Source organism: Accipiter gentilis, chromosome 13, assembly GCF_929443795.1.
Source record: "Accipiter gentilis chromosome 13, bAccGen1.1, whole genome shotgun sequence".
In the NCBI taxonomy this organism is placed as follows: Eukaryota; Metazoa; Chordata; class Aves; order Accipitriformes; family Accipitridae; genus Astur; species Astur gentilis.
In genome coordinates, this window is record NC_064892.1 from 4,195,068 (window position 1) to 4,213,288 (window position 18,221).

At 41.2% G+C, this 18,221-nt stretch overlaps 1 protein-coding gene across 8 annotated transcripts in view; it reads right to left on the minus strand.

The window, feature by feature from the left end:
• Positions 1 to 18,221, minus strand: part of PCCA (propionyl-CoA carboxylase subunit alpha) — a 299,644-nt gene that overhangs the window by 10,809 nt on the left and 270,614 nt on the right. For 7 of the 8 annotated variants that reach the window (XM_049816076.1, XM_049816077.1, XM_049816080.1 and 4 more), the window contains one exon: positions 5,045 to 5,185. The exons of the other annotated variant lie outside the window; for it this stretch is intronic. In XM_049816076.1, the coding sequence (XP_049672033.1) occupies positions 5,045 to 5,185 (141 nt within the window). The remainder of the gene's footprint in view (positions 1 to 5,044; positions 5,186 to 18,221) is intronic. 8 annotated transcript variants of the gene reach the window in all.

An 18,221-nucleotide genomic window follows, 5' to 3' on the forward strand; every position in this document is an offset into this window, starting at 1 on the left:
TGCTCTGGGATCGCTGAAGAACAGGAGGGAGGAAAAGAGATAAAGGGAAAGAAAAAGGAAAAACAACAATAAAAAAAAGGTTCGCACACAAGAGAAAAATCTTATCTGAATTTAAGAATAACTTACTAAATTATTGATACCATCTTCATCTAAATGAAATGTGAAACTGTTACTAAAGCAAATACATTTTTACTGTTTTTTCCTGGTTTTTTTTTTTTCTGTTATGAATTCCAACAAGTATAAGAAAGGGGATTTTTTTTTTTTTTTGAGGTATGAATGGCAAATATGATTTCAAATAGCACACAGCTGGCTGACAGCAACAGGTAACTTTATAACTCCACCTTTTCTTTCACAAGAACAAACAATCTAGTGAGAAACAGAATCTAGGAAGCTGTTTTGTTTGGGGTTTTAGCAGTGAGCGTTTCAGCAGTAGAGGTCAAGCAAAACATATCTTTTCCCATAGAAAGAACTCTCCAAGGCTTGTGAAATGGAAAATGATGGAGAAAGATTTTTTTTCTTAAACTATTCTTCTACAGAATAACAAGAGAAATTGAACTAACGTGCACACAACTGAACTGGAAGAGGAACGCAGTTTAAAAGAATTGGAATGCAGTTTAAAACATCTTCTTTGGTTGTTCTGAAAACATGGGATCATTGACAGTAATGTGTTTTTTAAATTATACAACTAAAAGAGCAGCCTTCAAGTTACCCCATTTTGAAATTACTGAGCTATTAGCATATACATATAATAGCTGACATCTTGGTAGAAAAAATCATCCCATGCAGTATCAATACCCATGGCTACACTAGCATCAATTCGAAATCATAAGAAATACTGGTATGAAAAAAGTCCATTTAAAGGGTGGCTTGAATGGTGGTAGCTTCCAAAACCTGGGGTAATCTTGAATTGCTGGAAAGAAGAGAGGAAATTCAGAAACTTAGGTCAAAATAATTATCCGTCCTCTTCTTTTGGCCGTAGTCCTACCAAGATTCAGTAACGCTGAGGTGTTTACCCAGAGGTGCTTTCCTTTTACATATTTATGGCTGGGGTAATCACTAAAGTCATGTAGGCTACCAGCACTGGTGTTAGCTTATTGACCAATGCTTGTCTCAGTAATGCCACCTGTTCTGCCTAATTTAATTAAAAAAGAAAAACAACAAACAGAAACATACAGCTAAAAGAAAGACATCTTTGCATTCCTGACAGATAGAAAACTGAAAAAGCAAAAGCTATATTCATAGGTGAAAATATAGCAAAGGCTACAGGGCAATCAGGACAGTTAAGATCATTTTTGGTGCTGCGGACAGTTCAGGTTACCAAAGTCGGAATCAGTTGTGGAAGCACTTTGGGTGGCTTGCTTTGAACGAGGTGCGACAACATTGCTTTACCTGTTCAACCACGAGGGTATCTTGGGCTTTCCCTGCTCCTGCAGTGGCAGTGCACGGAATCCTACATGCACAAAGATCAAGCCAAGCAACTCAAGAAGAAATATTCGCATGTGCCTGCCTATTTCCTGCCCTCTAAGCAAAGCACTGAATTTGTGCAGCTTTAGCAGTTTTTACGGTGCTGTATTTGTGGTGGTTGTGGTGAGATTAAAACCACGTGCGGTGCCGTATCCACGCTCTGGCGTAAAAATACTGCTGTGTGCTAGCAGGGCTGGCTCGTGCTGCCATCGGTGTCAGCAGAAACGGAGCGAGTCCCTTGCCTGGACTCTGGAAGCCCAGTGGTTTCTCTGGCCCTTGGCACCATGGGGAACCAAAAAGTAACTCTCCCCAAAGCGAATTTCATCCTAATGCACACTCGTCGTTAACAATCTACTTATAAAATAAACACGCAAACACCCTCACCCCCCAAAACAGACACTTCCTATATAACGTGACTGTTAGCGTGAGGAATGTAAGCTAAATTTAAATCTTCTTTCCCTAAATAATATTAACCTCCTTTCCAGTCAGCCAGATTTCAAATTGTTTTGCTGTTTATGTTGCTTTCTGCTTCTGAGTGCCTTCATTGTGTTTCCAGGAATAATTGAGTGACAACTAATTACAGTCTTCTGATCACATAAAGGAAAATAAAGAAAGTAGAAAGTAACTAAAAAGCTAAAAAAACCGGCAACATCACAAGTTCTGCTTCTCTCTAAATGACAAACAGCACTTCCCCACTGTGTTACTAAAACTTATAGATCATCTTACAGACAAAAGAAAATAAATTCCTTGCACATGCAATATCTTTTGGCAAAAAAAAAGAACTGAAAACTGCTCATCAGACCAGCTGGAGAGAGGATGCTCACACAATCTTCTATCGGACTTCATCAGACCAAAGTATTTTTCAGCAACAGCAGCCAACTGAGAACGCTACGCTTCAAGGAAAAACAATGACACATCGAGTGGGGACAACTAACGCAGAGATCGGCGTCGCCTTCTCATTTGGCTCGGGACGCACAGAGAGGGACTAACAAACACCATATGCTTTACCTGAGCGGGCACGATGCCCTAGAGCCGAACCGCAGGCAATAAACACGAGTTTGCCAGTGCGGCCATTCAGACAAAGGTGAGACGTCCCGCTCTAGGAGTTTCTTCGCCTTTTGTAAAGTTACACCTGAAGGAGGGGCACCGCAGCCCGGCTCCCCGGGCTCCTGACCGCTCGGAGGGCATCTCTCCGTGAGCACAGCGCTAACGCTATTTAGCATAGACCACAGGTTCGGAGAAAACAATCTCGGAGTAGCTAATAACCAGACCGCGTTACTGGGAGCAGCAGCAACACCTGAGTGGAAGGATGGACAACTACCACGCGGCTCTCCCATTTTCCAGCTGTGCCGTTTTCACCCGCTGTGCAAATTCGAGCTGCCAAACCCAGTTGCAAACAGAGAATAGGAGCTACTTAAATTCCCATTTCTCCAGCACACTAAAGAAATCAGACTTTTCCCAAGCAGTGCAACAAAAAGAGCTGTATTTATCAGGGAGCTACAGTTCCCTGCCCATCATGCCTTGAACAGCTGTAGTGAGCGAGCTGGTTTCTGACGGACAGCCAAGACATGTAATCTGAATCACACCATCCCACTGCTTATTCAGTGCCGATAGCTGGATGTACCCTCATCTCGCTCGCTGGCTCGCTTTTTTTTAACGTTTTGACACTAGTCCTGAAAAGGAAGGATTTAAGTTAAACCCTTTTCAATAACGCAAATGTGTTTTTGCAATTAAAGCCACACAATTAGCATTGACAAGCTCAGGTCAGCAGAACATAGATTATGCTGTTCAAATGCTCTGCCACTCAGTGCCTCCAGCAAAAAGCTGCAGGAGAAGCAAAGAGGGAAAAAAAAAAATCTCCACACATTATTTAACAACTTGTGCTCTGACGCACTGCACCACTTGTGGATTTGTGGAGGGAGGTTCATTTATTTATTTACTTCAAATCTCTTTGGCTCTGGCCTCCTTCTCCACTGCTTCTATTCCTTCAAGACAACAAGAAATAGTCTTCAGGGCAAGAAGGCTGGTAACATTTAGGAGAATTAACCTCTCAAAAAAATCTCAAACAAATTAAAAAAGGTTCAAAATCCTTGCCTTAAAAATGTTTCCCTTCATTCTTTGCCAAAAAAGTATTTGCTTAACATCTCCCTCGCTCAGCCACTCTTACTGCCTCGACGCAGAAATCACAGATTTCTCTATCCATATGACGACACAGTGATTAATTGTAATTGAATACTGCTGATTTTAAAGGTATAAAAAGTGTGTGTGCATATGTATAGATCACAATACCAGAAAGCTAAGTGTAAAAGCTAAAAGAACTTCTCTTGCTAGTTTCTACTCAGCTGTACTTAGTTGTTTTCTCAGAAATGTCTTTATTTCATTAGTATAAACATTTGCACCTAGAGATCTTTAATATTAACATGATTACTCCCTTCTCTCTGTAAATAGTCAGAAATACCCATGTATTCTAACAACAAAAGTGGCATCATAGCAAAACATAAGCAAACAAATCACTTTGCCAGCACAATTGATGACCGTCACATCATAAGTGCACTGCTGATTTTGGACTTGGGATCTTGATCCCATTTCTACATCATCTCTCAAGAAAACCTAGGTTTCATTGCTGTAAATTATGAAGTCTGCAACTGAAGCTTTCTGTTTGTATCTACGTGCCACATATATGTTTATGGCATCATTTGACTGACAATAGTACTTCAAAATTAATCTGCACAATCCGATTCAAATATTCCTGGTCTGCTTCACTCTATTGCTTTCAATGGTTATGAGAAATAATGGCCCGGACCTTGGAAATAACGCATGATACAGTGTGATAGAATTTCATATAAAGCTGAGTTCAAGTGAGTATTTATATGTAAGTCTAAAACACCCTATTTACATTCGTTTCCAGCACAACGTGAGGTAAGAAGCACTGGAAATCCCCAGGACAGCAATGGCACGTTCTGTTGCCCTTCTCTATGTCAAGTTTATTCCTTCTGCAGGACAAAAGGATTCCCATAAGAGACTGGGAATTCCCAGATTGGAATTCCCAATTCAGGAAAGCCACGTGTCTTGCAAAATGCTAACACAGGATTCTTAAAAAAATAAAAGCGGGGGTGAGGGGGATAAGAAAGTTAAATATCTATCCGATGTCCCTTGTGTTTAGTAATACGTTCACTGCTTCAGGGCAGAAAATCAACAGTCCCCTCCTGCTAGCACTAACAGCACATATATACTTAGGTATATTTACATGCACATATACACACACACAGTTTTTTTCCCCCCTGCCAAGACACTTCTGATACAAAACCAAGCTATTTGTTGAGTTTCAGCTGTGGACTTGTACCTAGCTGAAAATTTTCCTTTTAAAGCCCATTTAATTTGAATTGTGCTTCCTTATTAGTTTTTATAATTCAATTGAAAAGCAGCACACATTATTCAGCACACTTTATTCTACAGGTGACATTAAAAAAAAAAAAAAACCAACCAAACCAAACCTGTGACCTGTAGTTTCAGTTACACCAAGGAGAAATTTGTGTGGAATATATAATGAAAATGCAGATAGATAGATCACATTTCTTACCATGTCCCCAGGCTTGACAGAAACTGCCAGCACTGCTCCAGGCATGGGAGATCTCAAAATGCTGGAGGTGTCCTCTGCTGCTTTCTCTGGCATGTACTTGCTCAGCTCTGCAGCAACCTTCGTCAGTATTTGTAATTTGTACTAAAGAATAGGAAGAGGAATGTTTTAGAAAACTGCACCTTGGTGAATTCCAGTCAATAATCTGCACTATTTTACGACATGTTTTTATATAATACATCTGCTATCTGTTCTTCACAGGAGTGTCTGAAAATCACTGTTTGACATCTTTATTCAGAGTTTCGTTTTTAGAATGCAGAAAGAAAAATATGCAACCGCAATCTGCAGCAATGAGCACATCAAAAGAAAGAATCAACTACAGTAAAGAAATGTCAGATACATTTAAAAATTGGGGGGAGAGGGGGGAGATACAAATTTTAAAAAAACAGAAATATCCTTACACTTACTGCACATTATCTTCAGTGGATAAGGAATATTGAGGGATTCGCTTCCAGTGCTGTGCTGAATTTGAAAATGACCTTTTGGGAAAGTCTGCCAGATTTTTCAATGACGTGATTGATTTTAAACATTATGTTTACTTTTTAAACATTTCTTTTTATCATGTATTTAATGTTTGAAGTTAATAACTTGCTTAGATTTTGCGATTAAAACATATTAAACAATTCATTTCCTTTTCTTTTTTTTCATGCACAGGCAGACTGATCTAACACTGTGGTTGTATTGAATATACTTTATTGGTAATAAAAACTGTTCGGCAGCTGTTACCTACCTTGAGAAAAAAGAATGTTTTTGCTAGTATGTTTCATAGCAATTAGAAATGGAAAAGAATATGACGACCCTCGAGCGTCTAAGAGCACCCCTTTAAACAAAACCTTGCCGAAAACATAGATGTGCGTACCCTCATTTCAGCTCCAGGCTTTTAGTTTTTAAAAACTTGTAATCCCCCTTTGACAGATAATTCATTGCACTTAGACAGATGGCCTTCACATTTGTCCCAGTGCACTTGAAAATGAATGCAAAAAGCCAGTAGATGGCAGCAGGTCTCTGCAGGAAACTCCTGCCTCACCAGGGCCAGCACCACACTTCATCAATAATTTAAACAAAGGTTTTAATAATAAGCATTGGGTGAACGGCATTTACAATTCAAATGTGTATTTTGCTGATGTAAAGTTCAACACCTTGCTTTGAACAGTATGTTTTCCTCCAAAACAATTAGCTATTGTTTTATTAGCAATAGAACGTCTTTACTTTTCATTTTTACACAGACAGAAAAAATCCGATATCCTTATGGTGAAGGTAAAGGGGGACTCTACCTTCTGCTTCTGTAGAGAGTAGAACAAGGTATTTAGAAACACATGCAAAAGGTGATTAATTCTGCAGTGACATAATTTAAAAAGCAGCTTTCAAAGCCAAATTAAAAAGACACAACAAAGGATTATCATCCTCCATCAATGGCGTTTGGACAGGCAAGATTACGTGCAATGAACAGCGTGGCCGTTCAGTTAGAAATACTTGCTTCTGATCAGAAACACCAGCAAATGCTTAAATGAACCAATCCCCAATGCCGCCCCAGTAAATGCAATAAAATGCCGCAACAATACTCCCTGAAGCTGTAAGTGGCACCCAAAGATTTGAGAACCCCTTCCCAACCATGTGCCTCGGTTACAATTGATATGGCACAGAGAAACCAGCACCATTTCGTATGCAAAAAGCTGCTTTAAACTCCAAGCCTCCTGCAGGCATCATCATGACAATTAAGACTGTGGCACTCACATTTTCTAACCCAAAATACAGCTAGTTCTCTCCCAGCAGAAGCACCTACATTCAATGCTCCTTGCAGTTTCTTTTCCTAAAAGTGAAGCGTACGTGTGCGTGCATACGCGTGCACGTATGCACGCTTGCATGTAGGCTGTAGGGAGAGGGGAGGCGATGCCTATAGGAGATTCGATGACATAAGCCGCAAACAGAATTGCAGCAGTGTGACAAGTCAAATAATAACATCTTATGCATGTTTCTTTACTCTTGAGTGTCTGTTTTGCAATCAAGACATACAAGTGTCTGCCAGTTTCTGAAGGATATGATCCTTAAGTGAAATTACTGTGCAAATAAAAGCTTTTTACTCCTATTAAAATTCATCTGAGTCATAAGTGGCAAGGAAAAAAAGCTTGCAGAGTGTATTCTGCTGTCAATCTAATAAACATTCTGTGCAGAGGGACTATTTATCAAAGATAAATTGTACTTAAAAGTCCTTCATTAAATCTATGGGGGGGAATATAATTACACCAAATTGCACAGTTTCAGTATCCATGGTTAGTGTCGTCTTTGTACTCAGAGTTTGAAAATAAAAAATAAAAAAAGGGAAAAAAGGAAGAACACAGAAATAAGTTACATTTGTGGACTGTATTGTCGCCTCTCGCAAAAGACTATTTTGTTATGACTTCAAAGGATTAGGTTTAGATGCAATTTAGTTTTTAAAGGCACGTATAACACTTCCGAGCTGCCCAATTTCAAAATTTAAACTTAAAATGAGAGCTAGTCCTTCTGCATTCATCTAGGTTACGGTATTTCGCAGGGACTGAAATACAAAATTCCCTATGCGCTCCACAACGTACAGCAGTGGGGGGAAAACCATGTTCCTCAGTACGCTGCACTTTAAAGCTCAGTTCTCCACACCAAGTTAAAATATCCCTACCAAACATTGTTTTTACTATCTTTACAATTTTCATATCTTTTAGATTCCTTTCTCTGCAGGATTCCTGCTTTGCTTGGAGTGAGATGTAAGAGTCAGTACACTCAAAGCTTTAAAACGCGGGTCTTTGTTATTGATGAGCTGTTCCTTTTCCTTTTGTATTTGTTTATTGTTCTTTAGTCTGTTTGGGGGATAAGCAAGTTACTGTAATCAAAAAGTAAAAAATAACAACAGTAAACTTCTGGGGAAAGGCCTTTTTTGGCACAGCTGGTTCACAAACGACCTTTCAGAATATAAAAAGACAAAGCCGCAAAGAAAGGTTCCTTCTTTAAGATTACCTTTGATGTATTTCTGCTGCTGGCCCCCACTAAATACCCACAAAAGCGTCCCTTTCTAAGGCTGTCTTATGTGCAGGGGGCTGTTCACCTAACCAAGGTGCAGCCTGCAGCTCGGCCAGGGCCATAAGACTCTGGAAGACCACAGCAAACAACGCCGGCCAGTGCTGCTACAACAAAGACAATTAAGAATATACCACATTTTTTTATTATATGATTCACACCGCTGCTATGCCTTTCATTGAGCGAGGACAACGCTGAACATGCGAAGCAGAAGTTTTGATATGCTGCTAACGGAGCGCAGTCACGTTTTCTTCCTCTGTCCTCAGGAGGAGGAGGAAGATGATGGGAGAAAGAAGGGGCGTAAATTGGGGAAGTTTGGGTTATAAATAGAGAGCAGAAGGCTTCCACTGGCCTAAACCAGAAGACACATCCGTGGGAGTCATAAATAGATCGCGAGTGGACTCTCAGAGCATGAAAATCTGCTAGCCATCAGATCTGCGCTGATGAGTAATCGTCACCAGCCACTGCTCCGCTCCGCAGGGCTCCAGAGCCTAATTCTGCCAGCCCAAGTCAAGTCAATAAAGAGGTAGCCGAAAGGAGCCACACAGCTGTTGATGGCACAGAAAACAGGGGTTGCTTTTCCACAAGACTGTTGGGAGTCCACAATCAGTCGACAAAAGTTACAGTAGGGAAAAGTGATGTTACTTCAGTTTTCCAAGGGTAACGGTATCCTGTCTTACCTCGCCCACTAAATGAATTGTAACGCCAAACTGCCTCTTGCAACCAAATCTCCGTGACAAAAAAGAAGAAAACAAAAAGCTGTAACAATAGCAGTGCAAAGGAGTGGGGGGGGGCGGGGAGGGGGGCCGCAAATACAGTGAAAATTCTACCTGGGGTTTTGTGGATGGTTTTTGTAGATCTGTTCTGTACTGATCCCGCAAGTCAGTAGACAAGTAGTAGACCAGCTGCTACAAAAAAGTTGGCCAGGGCACATCTGACCCCATCTTTGCATAAAACCAAGTTCGGTAGTTTGCACAGATACGGTTCCCTTGCCGTGTAAAACAGAATATTGTAAACCTTCAGTAAAATGCTCAAAAACTGCACTCTGTTACATCTCACATTAGTTTATTAAATATGATCTTCCCTGTACACCTGAAACTCATGTCCCTAGAAGCTGTAAATGTTCAAACTCCACTGGAGATTTTATAGAGCAATCTAATGTATCGCTACCCATATGTTACTCACGGTAGCGTTTGGACTGCTGACCAGATGTGGATTTTCAGCACGCTTTACCTAAACGTTCAACCGCGTTTTCCAAACGTCTGTCATTCTTGCGGTCAGAAGGCTGAAAATCTTAGGTAGCTCAGATTTCAGTAGAGAAACTGTCTGCTGTGCGTCTTCATTATTTTCACTCACCTTACAGTCTCATTTTTGGCCTCAGTGAAATTTAGTAACTGTGGTCACATAATTTCCCTTTACCATTCCTAATCCGCATCCTGCCTCAAGTCACTGAACCGTTGTCACCTGCGCTTTGACCATCATAGATTCACAAGTAGCACGTTATTTGGTATTCGTTCAAAGAAATACTAAGCAACGTTCCAGTGCCGAACACAACGAGCACGCTGCCTTTTTTATTAACCGCTATACCTGTTAACATCGTGCCCACACCCTCGCTTAGATTTCCACCGCGGCATCTGAACAGGAGAATGCTGTATTTACTCTGTATGACTTGAGGGCGTCAGGCACCACCTTCTTTCAGAGTCAAGGATTTCTTACTCAACCAGGAGATAAATGACATTCTGCAAATCACGCAGGCTTTTTTCCCAGCTCCGAGTTCTAGAGCTAATTTACTTCCACAAGGTGGTGGTGAGGACTGGCATTAACACCTGCACAAAATAACAGCACTTTTAGTCTGACGGAGGAGCACGCACTCGACACGCTACGGAAACGGTTTTAAAAACAAAAAATAATTAAAGAAACCCCAACCCAAACCCAGCTAAAAAAAAAAAACCCAACAAAACGGAAGAGCCGCAAAACCCGTGAGCCTCTAGCAGCAGCACAAGGGAAAGGAAAAAAAACCAAGAGAGAGAAGCCTCACCACCGCAGAGCACACCCTCCAGCAGCAGCAACTTAATTAGACCTGTAATTCAGCCACATTTCCCACTTGCCAGTCCTCGCGCGATACACAATTAACACTCGAGAGAAAGCTAGCGAGGCTGAAAGCCGTGCGAAAAGGCATTCCCTGCGCTGCGGGCCGAGGCCGGCCGGGCGGAACGCGGAGGCTGCGGCCGGAGGAGCGCGGCGATGTCCTTGCCGGGGAGGCAGCCGGCAGCCCGCAGCCGGCAGCCCGCAGCCCGGCGAGGTGCGGGGCCGGCGGGCGGAGGAGCCGGCTCCAGCTGCCGCCGGCGGAGCAGGCGGTTAGCATAATGCTTTGACAACTCCATCAGCGCAGTCTCAAGGTAGCTGTCAATCAGGATGCATCATTTAATACAACAGCACACTGAGGATTTTCTCCTACAAGCCGCATGACAGCGGAGCTACAGCTCTATTTATATCAGCGCCCGGTTGTGTTTACAAGGCTGGGGTAATTAGAAAAGATGCAACAGGCAGAGAGATATTATTCAGATTTCCATTTCGCCGTGCCGCCGCGGCAAGCGCGATCTTGCTGCACGGAGTCATGCTAAATGACAAAAGCGCTATTTTCTTCAGTCTCTGTGCTCAGACAGCACTTCATTTGCAGCTATCTATAATTAGATTAATGGTGTAGTGCCGTACAAAGCGGGCCCACTTCACATCAGATAGCATATGAATTAGGACAAACACTTATTTCAATTCCAGGCAGAGAAAGCAGTGACTGGGGTATTTAGCATACCCTTTATGGGGGAATGAGATGTTAATTGTGTACCATTACCTCTAAACTGCTTGCTTGTTGTATAAATCACTGTGCTAATTGATGCAGAGATAGAAACGTAGCCACAGGCAAGAAAGCAACGGAATGAGAGCTGAAGATGGTGGATAAAGGATTATCGAGTAAAACCATATGGAGATGAGGTTCCTTTGAAACCTGCCCACAAGCACTACTACTATGAACTACAGGGGGAAAAGTGCTGCACTGACGCCCAAGAAAAAAAAAATAATATATATATATTTTACATCATCGTTTCGAAACAGAATCTTGGTAGCGAATCCGAGCCAAGCAGAAAACTGAAGAATGAATGTGTGTAATGAACCTCAACACACGCTTCCGAAAGACAAGTAGCCGGGTAGAGATGCCTTGGGAATAGTCACCACGCTGCCCAGATTTTGGGGGCCTGAGTTGATAAGTAACGCTTGAAAACTATCCAGAGCAGATGTTCCCCTGACCCATTGGCGGACGAGAAATACAGAGTCTTTACGCAGAAACTGTGCCTGTGCCTCAAAAAAGCCCAAACCTCACCACATTCAAGTGGGTACCAGTAAGTTAAATGTCCTACTAAGGAGGAAAAAGGGAAGCAGCTTCACTCCCCCATACCAACAACCACACCGATTCTGGCCCACGCACATACAGAGACAAGAAAATCCCTGAAAACCCCTCTCCACCTACCGCAGAAGCAAGAAGAGGAGAATCTCTCAGAAAGAATGAGTAGCTGTGTCAACACCAGGACAAACAAAGCCCGCTTTCTCAAGGACAGGTTTTGGAGTTGTCAGTCATCTCTAAAACAGCGTTAGGGCCTCGGGGGCATTCGTTAACTGCACTCCCCAGCGCAGATTCTCTCCCCTTATGAGTTTGACCAAACCCTCTGCCCACACTCCCCACCACACAGAGCTGCGGCCTTCTCCTCTAGCTGGACACCTTTTATTCACAAAAGAGGTTGGACCATAATGCTTTTAGGACCCTTCCCCCTCTGTTACATTTGGCCGAAGTTGATCAACTAAGTCAAGGTTACTGGGAAGTCGGGGGGCAGGCACAGAACAGATATCCAGCGTGCCTGCCAGAGCCTTGGTTTCTTGGTGAAGGTGGCTAAAAATAGCATTACAAAAGGAAGTTGAGCTACAGCACCATCCTGACCCCCGCATTCAAGGATGAGCCAACGGGGTGACACGCTCACCTTCGAGCCATGCTTCTTCCCCTACAGACAATGCAAATCTGCTTGGCCTAAATATTCTACAGAAGAGTGGCTCTAGTATACGAGCTGGAGCCAACACCACCGCACTCTAAATCTTCTCTCCTCTGCTCCCAAATCATCATATAAACTCTTTTCTTAAGCTTCTTGTTCAGAAAACTTGGTTGAACTCGCACACAACTAAGGCTTAGCTTCATACTTTGATCACTAACAAAATGCCAAGACAAAATGCTAGCAACTGAAATACTACTCAATGTCCTGATCTAAGAAAATATGTTCCCCTCGCTCACAACACGATACTTAAGAGCAAATGCCGACTTTCAGCCACAAGCTCTAAGGTCCTAGCACGGTGACAGAAACTTCTGAAAAATACAAGGTATCTTCCCTTTGAGTGTTCAACCTCTACTAATCTTCAGCGCTTGATATTGCCTTAGCTTAAAAGAGCAAAGAGAATGCATTATATTTACCAGATATCTCACTGTCCTAAGGTTCATTAAAAAGAGCGAGTTACGGCATTTTCCAACCTTGTTTTTAATTTTCTTTTTGAACTACTTGTTTTTCCCACATATGGTAGCTAATTGTTACTTGGGGGGGTGGGGTGTGTAAGGTGTTGCGGTAGTGTTCATCGACCTCATCTCCCAAAGAAATACACATAACAAATATGTCTGTATATGTGTCTCCATGTATTTAAGGGAGGGCTTGGGGGTGGACAGTTGCCCATTACAAACAAGCAGTACTAATGTACAAATCACTGCTTGCTGCAAAATCAAGTGAATAGCAGAAGAGAATCACCTATGGGCTGACGAAGTGCTTCAATTACTTTGAGAGGAACCTTTAAATTATTTTCAACACAATACACCAAACAGGAGTAAGTAGAGCGATGTTAAAGACAGCAGTCACTGTTTTGAAATGACAGTCGAGTTCAACAGTTTAGATTTTGGTCACCAGACATACAAAGCCTGTGGATTATCCTCCTTTATCACTGAAGCTTACAACTTTAAGGAAACACAAGCTATAACTGGCCAACCAAAGGGACCTATGAAATAGAAACAAATGGCAGTAGAAAAAAGCCCTGCGTTGACTACTTTGAAATAACACCTCCCAAGCGTGCGGCTAGTTGACATAAATGGAAACGCATTGAGGAAAAGAGCTGTGAAGCTGTGTAACAGTCCTGCTCCTAATCATTAATCACTTTTTTTAGACCATTTAAACTAGCCCATTAGAGCCTGCAGCAAAATGCCAACACTCCTATCACCTGCATGTCAGCAGTGCTGGTGTTAACAGGAGAAAATATATGGTTTCTATGACTGTGCCCCAGTTCTACAGCATTTGCTACCTTTAATTGAAAAAGGCAGTTAAACACAAGGTAAATCATTCAGTTAGCTAAGCTGTTTAATAACACATAATTGATAATGTCAGTATGTTACAGTGACATAATGCATCACTTTCATCACTCTTATGCTTCAAATACGGTCAACTTATACTTCAAACATTTACTTTATATCTGCTATTTAATGAAAAAGCCAGGGAGAACCGCCTTGAGTACCACATGTGGAACATACGTACAACACACACTGCTGCCTCAACTCATCTGCGGGTTGGTTAGAAACAGGTTCCTGCCACAACACTTGCAACGGTGTAGAAATGGTTTAGTTACGTCATTAGCAACTCGCTTTTTGGCTCAAAACACCAGAAGCTCCTACTGGAATAATAGATATTTCTCTGATACGATCTGTTGAAAAAGAGCATGAAAAAATCTGCATAAGAAAAAGCAACTACTTGTTTTCCAAAGTGCACCCCAGTCCTGCAGCCTTTTGCCTCACTTTTCACATGTAACCAGGCCAACAGTAGCCATCAGGACTTGGGTGTTAGTGTAAGGCCAATCACATGCCTAAGGGTTTACAAAATCATACCCCCTAAATATGGAATATGATCTGGGGTAGGAAAAATTATCTTAGCAGCTACGTACAGATAGTGTGGCTAAACATGACTAACCTCATTATACAATACAGTGGGTTTTAACATGTATTAATTAAAAAAAAACCTAATTTATTTCTACAGGTATTTTAAATGGGCAAGAACATTTCACCTGGTGGTTATATAACAATAAGAATGTAACCACTGATGAGAACCATGCAATTCAGTCTTCATCGTGTAGCAGAGAGCAAGCAAATGGTTGCAAAATGGGTTTTGGTTTTGTTTTTTTCAAAAAAATAGACAAACACACCCTAAAAAACTCCAAAACAAACAAAAACACCCCACAAAACCAACCAAAAAAAAAAAAAAGCACAACTTTTAGTGACCACTGTTACAGGACGCATGCAGGAAAAGGTGATGGAGCAGACTCTGTGGTAGCAGGCAAGACAAAATGTGCTGCCACTTTGAACCTCCATTTCCTACATATAACTATAATATTTGTTTGCCCTGAGATTTCAACTGTATCATGGACAATATGGCTAGGAAGGCTCAGTATACTGAAAACAAAAATATGCTGCTTCCTAAGTAGCCGCTTGCCCTCCTCCTGTTCTTATAATTGGAAAGTAGCTGCAGGAAGTGGTAATGATACCACTACGAGCAAGTCTTCAATCATCTTTCAGAGAGAAGTTTGGTTCAACTGTCCTGGAGTTCACTGGCCGAGGAGAAGAGTTACGCAGACGTCCAACTAATAAAGGTTGCAATGAACTGCACAGGCCACAGTTACAACCAAGTTGTCCGTACGTCTTGCTAAGTTAACTTTGCCAGAGTAACGGATGCTCACAAGCATAACAAGGAAGCCCATTGATCACGACCTGCGCAAGGCTCACAACCAACCTGTAGACTATGGTCTGACCAGAGACCTGAGTGATGTATATAAGGTAATGATTTATAAAAAGGGAAAAGCCAACAAAGATGTGTAAAACTATAGTACCGATTACATAGCAACCCAATGCCTGCAGGATACTTACTATTTTTCGTCCTCGTTCGTTTTGGTTAACTATAAATTTGTAAGTTATTCAGTAAAGTTCAGCAAGAAAGTACTTTTTGAAAAGTACTATCTGATTTGGGGCACAACACATCCCCCTCTAGAAAAAAAAAAAAAAACAAAACCTATTGAGTTGAATTGATTTACAAAAATGTCAAGCAAATGCTGCTTAATTTCCAAACACTGATGTTTTTCCCCCTCTGGGTGGCCATGGAATAATAAATGTTTGACTTCCCTTCAAGCTCTGCACTACTTTTGGCACTCACTTAAGCTGAAGAAAAAGCAGATCACAGAGGCCTTTCATTCACTGTGAGGCTACCTACAACCATACAGAACATTTAGATAGATCTTATTTTCCACTGATGGCAAAAATGGTTTTAGTCTGCACATTTCATAGGGAGAAAATTGCAGAGCAAACTGCATTCTCTCACAGCTAACGAAGCTTTCTAACGGTTGGGCAAGCACTGGTTAGAGCTTGGTCTGTCAATTTGCCTTGGAGTGCTTCCAAATACTACTTGGTTAAGCCACAGCATCTTTCTGGTTTGCTTTGTACAGCAGGTAGCACAATGACACCTACAACTGGAGAAAAACGTGTCTTAGGAAGCCAAGGCCTTTTTACAGAGATTTGATTCGGTTTACAAAGCCGTCTGGATTGAAATATGGATTTAGGGAAGTTCACGTGTGAAGCCCCTTGAACACGGGCAAGTCCAGATGCATTTGTAAGGCTGTTGCAAAATCAAAATTCAAAGCACGAGGTCTAGCTGGTTATGAGGAGAAGCTGTGAGAAAGGAGTATGAGGACATGTATGAGAACTCAAGCCATCTAAGATGGTGCAGCTTTACATAAACTGCGTGATAATCTCTTCCATACGTCCTGCTGCCAGACACTCTGCTCTCACACCACAGCAATTACATAGCCTAGCAAATGATTTAGGGGGTTTGGTAGCGTTACTGTGCAGGTTAGAGATAGAGAGGCTTTAAATCTTGGATCCGGTTTTGTCCTGGACTCGTTCCTGTCAGTAGTCCCACTGATTTCAGTAAGTTCATGGTATCACCCAAGATCCTTCAGTGAGAACTTTCAATTCAGTAAGAACTGAGTTGCTACACTGCACATTAATATGGACTTACCTGCCTAGAAAAAAAACTGTTTGTTTGAAAAATGAATCCCTCATCCTTACTGTCTTCTTCAGGGTGGGGCTGGTGAAAAGCTACTAAATAATACAGGGAAAGTTGTGCTCTCCTCTTTCATTCCTCAGTTTAAGGAAACTCAGGTTTTATTTCAGATGCAATAAAATTAATGAAAAAGACTGATGGTAAGATTATGAAAATCCACAAAAATTCTATAAATTTTATGATACGTAATAAAACAGTTTTTAATTATGTTTCTTAATTATTCTGGATACTAAATCACCATGAAAGTCTCAGCAATAGTGCAGCTACAGCACCAGTATTACACCTGTTTCCTACAGTTAATTTCCAGGGATCATTTCATGGCATTAGGATGGATATCTACATTAGCAATGGATGCACATTCTCTGATCTTTGTAATTCAGAAATACATGCTGCTGCATCTATCAATACTAGCAACACTATTCATGTAGGACTTAAAATGCTCTTTTACATTACAGACTAGTGCTTTTATAAATCAAACCTTACATGACAATCTTTGCTAATATCTAAGGGCTAGATCCAATAAAAGACTTACATACAAAAAGCAGGACACTTAGGCAGAAGTGAAGCACCTAAATCCAAAACGGCAATACAAACCCCTGATCATCTGTCACTTAACACTGAAGGTACTTATGTTCTATCCTCCTCCCTGGTTCAAAATACACGTTTAGAGTTCTGCTGCTGCACCTCCTCAGAACCAAGTAATACAGCTACTTCATTCTTCAAACCTAGATGTGACCCAGAAGTCAGGAAAGCAGGGTCCAGTTCTGCTCCAGGGACCATTCTGACATTTTTCTTTCAACTGACATTGCATATCATACATAAAATAATGCCGAGCAGACAGAAAAAAAGAAAACAGAAAATTTGAGATCAAATGGATAGCAAAAACTGAAGAAAAAAAACCCCAAACCTCTCAAAGACTAGCCTCTTATTTTCAGCTTTAAGCACTCATGTAGTCAAACACATCCCTTATGTATGCTGATGAATTGGAGCAGCTATTTCAAAACCAGGCTTATATTTCTACATATTTCACTCACACACATACTAAGTTAATAATCGCCAAATACACATTAGACAATTTATGACTGAGCTGTCTTAGCCCAAAGCCATAACACTCACATAAGAGGCTCAGGTAAGAAGTGAGTCCTGGGAGTCATTTACCAATGAACAGCAACATTATTCAGTGGATTTGGGACTGGAGATGAAGTGATGAACATTACGGTATGCAATTACGCTTGATAAGGCAGTAGAACGCGATCACCCAAGCGAAGATTGGACTAGAGCACCTCAGTTAACAACTCGTAACCACCCCCCCAAAGTTATTAGTGTGTGAGCTTTGGCCACTACTTTGTAATTGATTTAACCTCTGTCCTCAGGGCAATATTTTGAAGTTGTTGGTTAAAGTGATTTAGTATTTATTTCTTTAATTAGACTAAGGTTTTGTGAGGCATTCAGAGCACGAAGTGTATTGATCTCCGTATTTTCATCTCTGCTCCTGACTCAATTTTTGACATCACAATTAAAGGACTGCGTGAAACTGTTTCAGACAATCCGAATGAAAGCAGTGAAGAAAGCAAGCTAGGAATATTTCTTTAAATGCAAATGAAACTCAAAGATAACGGACTTTGAATAAATATTTTATCAGTCCTACTCTTCACTTCACTGAACAATCATTTTTTTATGCCATGGGAAATATATTTGCAATTGCTGGTTTAGGATTTCTTTTAGACATGCATGCATTTTATACATTTCTTCTGTCTTATTATGTATCTAAACTATGTTTATTTCTCACACCAGCATTTTTCTGAGTGTAATCCAACAGAATGATTGCTCAGACAACCTACAGTAGATCTGGACTATTACACTTGCAGCTACTACTGGTTTAGGCCCAAGAGCTA